The sequence below is a fragment of the Zeus faber genome (assembly GCF_960531495.2).
Source record: "Zeus faber genome assembly, chromosome: 11".
NCBI lineage: Eukaryota > Metazoa > Chordata > Actinopteri > Zeiformes > Zeidae > Zeus > Zeus faber.
The window spans coordinates 6,738,063-6,749,335 of NC_137205.1; the positions used below are offsets into that span (position 1 = coordinate 6,738,063).

General features: G+C 41.8%; 1 protein-coding gene across 1 annotated transcript; it reads left to right on the forward strand.

The window, feature by feature from the left end:
- The first annotated feature begins 3,617 nt into the window (after positions 1 to 3,617).
- Positions 3,618 to 10,202, forward strand: rcn3 (reticulocalbin 3, EF-hand calcium binding domain). The gene is made up of 8 exons (XM_080008840.1): positions 3,618 to 3,963; positions 4,417 to 4,644; positions 5,265 to 5,458; positions 5,855 to 6,027; positions 6,458 to 6,518; positions 6,707 to 6,798; positions 7,414 to 7,521; positions 8,824 to 10,202. Exons 2-8 carry the CDS (start codon positions 4,430 to 4,432, stop codon positions 8,929 to 8,931), a joined length of 951 nt encoding a protein of 316 aa, XP_079864966.1. The 5' UTR covers positions 3,618 to 3,963; positions 4,417 to 4,429; the 3' UTR covers positions 8,932 to 10,202.
- The last annotated feature ends 1,071 nt before the right edge of the window (positions 10,203 to 11,273 follow it).

The window sequence follows — 11,273 nt, forward strand, 5'->3', positions numbered from 1 at the left end:
CATTAGAATGTGCCTCCACGTGCATTTCAAGTAACCACTTGTAATCGGATCTCACTTCCCCGCTGTATAAGCAAATAGACATGTACATCATTTTCGTTTGCAAAGACCAAATGCAAAGACCTTGGCGTGCAGGAAAAATCAAAACAATACAGACTGAAATTTTGGTGTTGTGTGTACTGTACGCAATGCAGACTTCAGGCTGAACAGATTTATTTTGTTTCCTGATTTTCTTACGTGTATGGAAAATTGAAAATGTCAACATAACTCAGAAAATTGGAGTGGAGTTTTTTCTCCGCTAGACAGCGGTGCACCATACAAGGCACGCCTGTTTTCCTGTGTTTTTATTTTAGAGGTATTTATTTATGTTTGTTTCCTACTTGTATGAAACCAAATTTTTAAACACAACTGAGTTAAGGGACTGTCCCTCAGATCGCGACAGTAGAGAGGGAGCAATCTCTGGTGCACTGCATATCCCCATACCCCCTGTCTCCGAACAAAACAAATAAAAACAGCGATTTTTTTATTGTAGATGTCTTTATCTTTGTTAGTTTCCTACTTGAAGGAAACAAAATTTCAGCCTGTTTTTCTGTGAAGGCGGCCCTTCAATGTGGCCCAGGACACATTTGCGTACACATTGCGAAAAGAATGTGGCCAAATGCGCCCCAGATCATGTCCGATCTGGTCTGAGCAATCGGATCTCAATGCGTTCTGAATGCGTCTTGGGTGTGTTTACACCTGTATTTAGAGCTGTTCACTTGTGATTGGATTACCATTTGCATTTTAATGCCAGGTGTAAAGAGGGCCCTGAATCTAGATCTATCATGCATGAGCATAGCAGCATATGTATCTTCTCCATAATGAAGCGACACTTATAAGACATCAGTAATAATAATAATAATAATAATAATAATAATAATAATAATAATAATAATTCCATCAGCAGCTTCTCTCAAAGTGCCCTTTAGCAACGCCCGCTCTGCAAGACAAATATGAAGAAAGCTTCCTGCCCCTGATCAGACCAATCAGTGCCATGTGGGCGCTTATTCAGCCGACTCGGGGCAGCTGGGCGGCCGCGGGAAAGGAAGGTATGCTGCCGACAGGTGTCAACTAAATATCTGGTATTTCATTGGTAAATAAACATTACCAAATTAGCCATGTGGCTTCTTGTCGTCACATCAGGCAGGCACAAACCCAATCTAGCCGTAGCAGGAGATTAAACCTCAGAAATGTCGAAATTAAAGACTTTTTAACCTTTAATCCTGAATGGTCAAAAGAGCATGGATTCATCACAAAAAACAGAAAGGACGACTTCAATGCTTTTTGTGCGTTGTGTCGTTGCGATGTTGACGTAAGCAGCAAAGGGAAAGGTGCCATCGACAGACATGCCGGCACAGACAAGCAGAAAATGAACAATGAAGGTGCAGGTGCCTCTTCACTTTAATCGTTTTTCCGTGAAGCGTCATCGCCTTAAGATGACAAAATCTCCTGTGCAGAACTTTGTAAAGCTTATCATACAGTCAAGCCTCACCCGTCATACTGGAGTGTAGACTGTGGATAAAAGTTGATCGAGAGATCTACAACTCATCAATCGCAAAAGGAGTGACCTGTGGGGAAAAAAAAGTGTGTGAAAATGTCCTAGCACCCTACTCTGTCCAGACGCATGTGGATTATATAAAAGAAAATGTACTGCATTATTCAGTGGCATCTGATGCATCAAACGAAGGTACGATTTAGTGTTTTCCCATTGTACTGAGATATTTTTACTTTGGAACATGCAACATGCATGTTGCATGTTGGATTTTTACAGTGATAGCAACGAAACGCTGAAAGCTATAACAAATCAGCTGCTGGCTAAACTGGAGACGTATGGTCTAGATGTGAAAAAGAAAATGGCAGCAGACAACGCCAACGTTAACTATGGAGAACACAACAGTGTTTATTAGAAGCTGTTGCCTCAACAGGACGCACTGCTGCAAACTGTTCAGCCCATATTCTGCACAATGCAACAAGATATTCAGCAGGAAGCTTGGATGTTGATATTGAAAACGTTGAGCTTAAGGTTTATAGCTATTTTAGCATCTGGGCTAGCAGAACGGCACAGTTGAAGAAATTCTGCGAGTTTGCGGAAGTGGAGGAATGCAATCGGCTGCGGCACGTTGTTACCACCAATGGTTGGCTGCTGCCATCCATTGACAGAATCCTGAAGTATTGGAAACCCCTGACCAGCTACTTCCAGGGTCTAGGTGAGGAGGAATGCTCCAAGATTTTGTGGGAATGCTTTGGCGAGGATGGCATTGAAGTGTCTGAGATGTATTCCCTTTTCCTCAGTCACATCCTAAAGGTGTTCTCAGACTGCATTGAAGCGCTTGACGCCAAATCATTTAGCATCCCCTCTGTGTTAAAGGTAATGATTGAAGGGAAAGGGAAACTTGAGAGACGCTTTGTTGCTGTTAACAACAAACTCAAGCAGCTAACCCCTGATCTGGCAAACAAATGTGAGGCTGGTTTTAGTCAGTCAAAAGTGACTTCTCTGAGAACAGCTTTCATAGCAAAGTGTAAAAGCTTGGCCTCACAGCTGCTGTGTCTTATGAAGAACATGGTGAAGCCGTCCAGGCCTGCAGTCTGAAAGACATTGATATGGATGGACTGGCATGGTGGAAGCTCTTCTCAGCTCCTCAGAAACGGAAGGTTGCCACAGTGAGGAGCAGTATCCGAAACTGTTTTCCAAAGCCGATGTCTCGCTTGTGAATCTGAGGAAGGTTCACCGCCTACGCCTTCTCCATCCCATGTAGCGATGTACATACAGCACTTGTCTTTGCAACGATGGATGAGAAATGAGAGAAAGCATCCAGATGTGGACAGTGTCAATGCAGAGCTGCAGATTTGTCTCACTTTCACATTTGAGTGCACGGACCTGTACCGGAAATTCCACAACAAAACCAAAAAATTGTGGAAGCAGCCGGGAAAGGGCAAAAGTATCGCAAATAGACATTCAACTATGTATTGAGAGCACTAGTCTTATTATGTGTTATAGGTTTGGAATTATTTTTCCATTTTTTTATCCTGTCTTCACTGAATACTGCGAAGTGTCCTCCTTTTTGATGTTATGGAAATGGCCACCCACCCCACCCCCCAATAGTAAACTTACTACAAACTTACAAACTTGCTACTGACCCCTTCCTGTAAGAGATGGAATGTAGGTTCATGAGCGGCTTTTAGCATTGTTTTGGGTGAGAATACCATTTATTATATCATCATATAAGTTTACAGGCCTATTGTTTATTGCTGATTTTATTGTACATTGACACTGTTCTACTTTCAACTAAAGAGACAATGTGTGTCCTATTTTATTTGTATCACTTTAATGAGATTTAATGCTCCGGGGGGGGGGTGAATTAAAAAAAAAAAAAAAACACCTTCTCAAGAACAATCTGCGCATGCGTCGTGCTTCCGCCATCCACGTTCACGGGCTGAACGCGCAGCCATGTTCGGCTCATCTCTCGACGTTGTCAACGTTCTTATATTTCGAGCCAATTTGCACCGTTGCTCGCAGGCGCTTCGATTGACTGCCAGCGTGCCTTTGATTTTGACGACGCCACACAAGCCTGCGATGCTGCGGGTGACGTGTACTGGCACACGTCCCGCTAGCGCTGACACTGCCACACGCTGACGAAATCTCCCGACCGTCCCGAAGTTGGGACTCCGCACACAGCGGGGGGGGGGGGGCGTCGAGCCGAGCACGACGCCGCTCGCCTTCGCGTGTCAACGTGGCGATTAACAGCCAATAGGGAGGACTCATGCGACCCGTCGCCAAAGTGTACTACTTTTGATTGGCTGACAACCCCCCTCCGGCCGTCTGTGATTGGTTGACTAAAAATGAGTAACGCCCCCTACTCCACTGCACAATTTAAAGAGGGCCAGGAGGAGTGCCAGCGCGTACTGTACTTATCCCCAAAATATCTGGTAAGTTACTTTTTTTATAATATGTTTGTAAAGTAAATATATGTAAAAACTTTGTTTATCCCATTCCCATCCCCTTTTACAAACATTGTAACAGGTTTTACATGTAACATTGAATGACCATGGAAGCAGTGGTTTGTGGGTTTTGATGGACTCTTACCATCGGCGAACAAGGATGGTGTGATTCATTCAGTTCGTGGTCGTTGTCTTTTGCCTATTTGTGCAGTACTGCATTCAAATCCTGCAGGAATGACATGTATGCGTTACTTTCATTGAAGGCATGTCTTGTTGACTTGTTATGGCATTGTATTGTTATACTAAATGTGGTGCTACTTAACTGAAGGAAATTAACCAATTTAATGAGTAATGCTTCTCAAAAGTGCAAATTCAATATATCATTTGTGACATGCTATAATCTCTCTCTCTCTCTCTCTCTCTCTCGCCGTACTCTTCCAGATCGACAGGGAAGATGCAGCTGAGGTCCCTTGCATCATTCCTCCTCCTGGCAGGGGTGGCTTTCGCCGTTCCCGCTCAGGAAAAGCGTGTCCACCACCACGCTGACCTGAGTGACCACGCCCACAGCGATGGTGACGGCTTCCAGTACGACCACGAGGCCTTCCTGGGCAAGGAGGAGGCCAAGACCTTCGATCAGCTCACACCGGAGGAGAGCAAAGACCGACTGGCGTATGTTCCGCTAAACTTAAGTTGAACTCATGTCGGCATAGCGAGGTGGCACCAATGGGCCTTTGTGCTACTCGCTGTCCAAGCAGCGAGTTTGAGTTGGATGGCTGCCTCGCCAATCAAAACATGCTTTAAAGTCATGGTTCCATCTCACTAAATCTTTTATACGTCAATGGAGAGACTGTGGCGTTAACACCGGCGTTATCTAAGTGTTTGCAACACAGTAGGGGCATCAGGAAAAAGATCTGTCCAAAAACCCTTTTTTTGTGCTTGTACATACAATGTAACGTGCATTACCACCTATTAAAAAAGTCTGGATTCCATCACTCTGTTTCACGAGTCCTGCCGCTTTGGTGATATTTAGCGAAGAGGCAAGTTATTGTGTATGTTATGTTACTCTGAAATGGTGCAATTGTAGCCACGTGCGTATGGTTGAAACTGAGGTCTGGTTACGGAAGTGGTCGATTCTACATGATATGTATTTTTGAACATATGGCTTAAATATGATGATTTGGTGTCTCTGTGTGTTCCCTCCACCTTTCCAGATAATATATTTCTTTTGTAAAAGCAGGCTTGGTCACGTGCTCAACTCCCCTTTTTTCTTAACCCTTGCCTTGTGGCAGGAAGATAGTGGGCCGCATTGACACGGACAAGGACGGCTACGTGAGCCACAGGGAGCTGCACTACTGGATCAAGCACCGCCAGAGGAGGTACATCGAGGAGAACGTGAACAAGCATTGGAAGGAATACGACCTGAACAACGACAACAAGATCAGCTGGCAGGAGTACAAGAACACCACCTACGGCTTCTACATAGGTAAGGATGACGGTGGTGGTTAACTGTTTAAAAAAGGGTGAGAACTTGGAAGAAGTTGGTGGCTGGATGCAACGCCGAGCATTGCTCGTGAACTCAATTGTCGTGTGCATCTGGGGTCGGCTTTCAACCCAATTCTTTTTAGAAAGCACATCATAGCACATAGAACAGAACTGCTATGTGAAAGATAAGAAGACCTTTCTTTGCTAAATGTAAAATAAATGAAAATGTATGAGCCTCTCCCAGTCCCATCGAACAGACAGGAACCGAAAAGCCATGGGAGTAACAATAGAGAATATTTTATATTATTGTTATTATTAATAATAATTTCAAAAATCGCTGTTGTAATAGTTTCAATTGTAATCACTTGATGTTCTCAACACATGGGGTTTTTAACAGGTGAGGAGTTTGACGACGTAGAAGACAAGGCTTCCTACAAGGCCATGCTGACCCGTGATGAGCGGCGCTTCAAGATGGCTGACAGAGACGCTGACGGCGTTGCCACGCGGGAGGAGTTCACTGCCTTCCTTCACCCTGAGGAGTTTGACCACATGAGGGGTGTGGTGGTGGAGGTGGGCTACCCTGCTCTCCGACAGAAGCAGGAAGTTAGAAGATCATAAAAAATAAAAATAAAACGTATCTATTTTTTTTCTGACTTTTTACAATGAAAATTTGATCCAGTGACACACCGCTATCCTAATATAACTACTATAACATGTATAACTGTGCATATTATGTCTATTGATGGTTCTTGCCTTCAGTGTAAAACCTGAGCTTATTGTGACGAACAGAGAGCTGCTTTCCTGACTGGGGCTGATGAATTAGCGCAGGCTTGCAATTTGGATCTCGTAACACATCTAATTTCCATTGTTTGTTTATTTTAGGTGGAAATGAGTCTCGAGTGCTCTCAGTAAAAGATGCAACAAATTGCTGGCCAAAACCTAAATGCTATCCCTTAATACAGTGATAAGAACTTTACTACTTTTTTTTCTGTCATTGTAGGAAACTGTGGGCGACATTGACAAGAATGGCGATGGAAAGATTGACATTAATGAATACATTGGTAGGTGACCCTTCTTGCCAGCTTGTCTGCCTGTCTTTGTCTGTCTACCTGTCTGTGTGACCACATATATTTGTGACTTTTCCCTTATTTCCAAAAAATTATATGCAAAAATCACCAAAATCAATCAATAAATATGTATTATAAAGAAACTCATGTGTGTGACAAGCTGCAACCCGGTGCGTCCACAGGGGACATGTTCACACCCGAGAATGGGGAGCGCGAACCGGAGTGGGTGGTGACTGAGAGGAAGCAATTTACGGATTTCCGAGACATCAACAAGGTAATAAATAATAAGTCGGGTGGGACGCTACTTTCCACACTATTTCAAGGTTACATTGGATTTTTAGATTAGTTTCAGTTCTAGCTTTATTGTCAGCTCTTGTCCGTTTCTATTTCAGCTTTTTTCCTTTTGCCATTCGACATTTCAATTGTTGGTTTTTGTTGTTTGTTTTTATTTTAGAAACCCAAATTCACTTTGGTTTTAATCTTGGCTCAATTGAGAGAAAAGAAAAGGAGAGGACTGTGGAACAAAGCGACAGTTTAATTTGGGCTGGGTGGCATTTCTGAATCCAGCGGCACAGAGTCTAGTGGATTCAATTCCATGCTGTTGGACGCTGACGTTTTCTCCAAGAATCACAGAGAATATATTTTTCATAAAGAATGTAACAGACATGAAATCAATTAAAATAATTCTCCTGGTGTGAATTCCAGGATTGATTTTGGTTAGAGAGTGGTTTTACTTTTTCTATTTTCTATTTTTTTCACTTTCATTTCACCAGTGGTTAAAAAATAGACTAGTGTGAATGATGAAAAAAAAAAAAAAAAAAAAAATGAATAACCTTTTTCCTGGAGACACTGTGCCTCAGTCGATAACGTGGCCCCTGCTGTTGTGCAGAACGGCTACCTGGATCTAGACGAGGTGGCAGAGTGGGTCCTGCCGCGCGAGGTGGACCACGCCGACAACGAAGCCAAACATTTGATTCACGCCACGGACACGGACAGGGTAGGCCACCCCGAACACTCACGTTTTCCTCTACAGATCCTCCATTTAGCCATCAAGCTTAACAGTTCCACAGATATTTAGACATTTTGAAAACTGCTGCACTCGGTTTTGAACTTACAAGAGCGGCCCCTGTGGCTGCAAGTGGCAACTGCACATTGCTATTTTTTCACGTTAGTTAATTCAGTAATTGATTGGTTGATTTATTAATCGATTTTTTTTTTTTTACTTTGATTCATTTGTTAATTGACTAATTCATGAATTAACTGATCAATCGGACAGTTCATTAATAATTAATTTGTTTATTAATTAATTAATTAATTGTTTTTTCCCTACACTTCCCAAGACCATCCTGACCATAGAGCTCAGGGTGCCACTAAGTACTCACAAGTATTTTTTATACATATATATATTTTTTATCACTAATATTTTTCTCAAGTGGTCCTCAAAGGTACTCACATTTCCAATCGAAGAGTTTCCGCCCGAAAACTGTTCACGCAGCCGCTGAGGGCAACTTTTACTCACAAAGGGCGGGTTGCCGTTGTTTTCGTGATGAGTTTACACATAGTGCCCACAGTGATGGGTTGACAGAGGTTCCACCAGCCTCTTATTCAGCCTTTTTGACATTTCGTGAATATGGCCTAGATGGCTGCTTCTTCGTTGGAAGACACGTTACACAATTCTGTATGTTTTTGGTTTTTTTCATGCTTCATGGTGACTAACACCAAAGCCTCTGTTGTCATAAATCAAAACGGCCAACCCTTTTGACAACATTTTCCGTCTATAATTTTTTTCCAATGTTTATACTTATTTATCCTTCCTTCAGCCAGCTCCTAGTGCTATGTAATGTCAAGAGGGTGGTATTAAAAACCTCTGAGGTTGTGGCTAATGGTGGAAAAAAAGGCCGAAGCGAAGGGAGGCCCCCGCGCATCCTCGGATGCACCGCCGCAGCTCTCACGGCTCACATCACACGCTCATACAATCACTGTCAACACTGTCACGGCTAATAATCAGCATAATGGGAATAATTGGGTGTAATGACCTGTTAATTCTAACAAGCTTCTCTCTCCCTGTATCCCTCTCTCTCTTTCTCTCACCCCGTCTGTCTCTCTCCCTCTCCCATCCGATATTTTTTTCTTATCACCTCTTTTCCTCTTTTCTTTTTTTTCCTTATTATTTTATCACTCCCTTTCTCGCTCGATCTCTCTCTCTCTCTCTCTCTCTCTCTATCTCCTTCTCTTCATCGCAACGGGCGCAAATCTGGCCAATCGCACGCTTTACGCACGGGGGGGAAACACGCATCAGGACGACAAAATTACCAAGGCGGAGATCCTGGCCAACTGGAATATGTTCGTGGGGAGCCAGGCGACCAACTATGGCGAGGATCTCACCAAGAGACACGACGAGCTCTGATGACATCACCCTGTCACAAACAAGGGGACGAGCCGGGGGGGAGGGGGGTGTCTCTCTATTTTAATATGCAATGCAACATGCAATACCGGTTTGAGATACTTATGTTTTGTTTTTCATTGGGGGGGGTGATATTTTTACCAAAATCCTGTGCATTTCCTTTTTTTTTTTTTTTTTTTTTTCTTTTGGAGGGAAGTAAAGGGAAGTTTGGGGATACCCTTGTTTACACACGCAGGCTCTGCAGTTTGCTACTATCGTCCACTAATACGTCCAAGTCATGCATGCCGTAAGCACAGTCACGGTTATACACACACACACACACACGCACACACATACTGTATACACACACACAAGTGCTTCACAGAACTCTATGGGGTGGTTTTACGGATGCAGATTAGCGATAAATTTGGACTAAATCACACATTTTAATCTGGACTAACTGAAATGGCCTTTCTCAGTCGTTAATCAAGTCTTAAATTTAATTTTTTGATAAATGGATTTGTGCCTCAAGGTTGACCTTGACAATAGAGGAAATGGATTATCTGGCCTAGGACCAGGACCAAGACCAAACAGGAGCTGACTAGTCATTACCTTTGTCTAGGATTTTTTTAAATAGTCTCAATTTGTCTTAGTCTTGGTTTAAAAAAAAAAATAGTTTCAAGAAGGAAGATTAGAACTCTAGGTCTAAGTGAAGGCTTAAATTAAACCTGGTTTATCTTTGGATTAATGAGTGTGGGCCTCCAGGTCGACTTTGACAACAGAGAAAATGGATTATCTGGACTAAGACCAGCAGCAAGATCAGACAGAAGGAGCTGACTGGTGCTTAATGACCTTAGTCCAGGACTTCCTGGTCTAGAACTAATTAATCTTATCTTAAGCAACGTCTCAGAAGGCTTTTTTAAATTCTGGATTAATTTAAGTAGGATTAGTTCAGCTGTGAAACCGCCCCTTTAAGATTTATTTTTTAGATTTAAAAAAAAAACAACCTTTTTTTTTAAATACACAATGCAAGCTCTCACAATAGCAGCCTTTTCTGTTGTCGTATTGCCTCGCACAAAATTAAATGTGTGTCTTAATATTCTTTAAGAACATACGTTTTATAAGCGCACACGTGTTAAGTACGGCACGTTTGCGGTTTGTCCGAGCCAAGGTGTAGAGTCGAGGAGACAAAAGTGAATGCCACCGTTTTATTTGTTTTTAGTTTTTTTTTTTTACTGGTGAAGCATTTTTAGCTCTGTGAATATAAAATAAAGCCATGTTGGTTTTTGTACATCTGTAATTGTCTTTTGTTTTGTTTTTAAATTGTATTTATTGAGGACTATTTATTTATCCTATGTTCTGTACCAGGGTTACTTGGGATCACATTGTGCATTACAGCTGAGCTACATTAGGATATTGTCATGTAAAAAACATTTGAACCAAATATCATATGTTAATCAATGAATTGTATATTGTCCCCAAATGACAATTGTAGTATCAAATATCATCAAACGTCAGTATTCAATACAATGTAACATGACCTTATTAATAACTGTATAATTATCACAATATTACTCAATATTAAAGCATTGTTTTTACATTGTTTTAGGACACATATGCCAATCTTTTGTTAAAAAACAACCGTTGTTTAAAAGGGTCATGGTTAAAAAAAAAAAAAAAAAAACCTTAACCAATGAGTTACATTTCTTTATACTGTATATTCTCATATGGTTTTATGAAAGCTCCAAACTGGTTTATCATGACAATCAGAAGTGTGTTCTCGCTATGCATTTCTCTCAGATGGTTTAAGAGGTGAGTGAACTTCTCCATACATATTGTAACGCATGTCTTAGGTATCTATAACCTACCCTACATTTTTTGGACTCAGTTTGAACTTGGCAGAATTTGGATGAAAAGCAAAAGTTTAGTAGCTAGATCTATACCTAGATGGAGATAACCGTCCTTTCATCGACTATATTTCCCTATAATTGATGTTGCAATGTGCAACGTGCAATGACAGAAATGTTGAATTTAATTGTATAACTTGATATAAACATTGTCTGGAGCCCTTCATGCTACCGGTTTTGTGTTTAAACACCCCCCCCCCCCTTGTATTTTCTCTTTTTGGCAGGACAACCGTCTGTCTCTCTCTGAGATTATGGATCAGGCAGACTTATTAAGGACCAGTACCATCACCGACTACGGAGGCATGGCAGTTGAGGAGCATGACGAACTGTGAGCTCTCGTGTCTCAACAAGATTATTGGATTAAATCTTTACCAATTCTTATGCTTAGATGATGTCGATTACTATAATCAACGATTTTATCTTGTATCCGGTATTTCAGCTTTGAGCTCCTCATTGTTT

Coding starts and splice junctions, on each gene's coding strand:
- rcn3 (XM_080008840.1), top strand. CDS start 4,430: ATGCAGCTGAGGTCCCTTGCATCATTCCTCCTCCTGGCAGGGGTGGCT. Junction 4,645..5,264: donor GAGAGCAAAGACCGACTGGC/GTATGTTCCGCT, acceptor GCCTTGTGGCAG/GAAGATAGTGGGCCGCATTG. Junction 6,028..6,457: donor TGAGGGGTGTGGTGGTGGAG/GTGGGCTACCCT, acceptor CTGTCATTGTAG/GAAACTGTGGGCGACATTGA.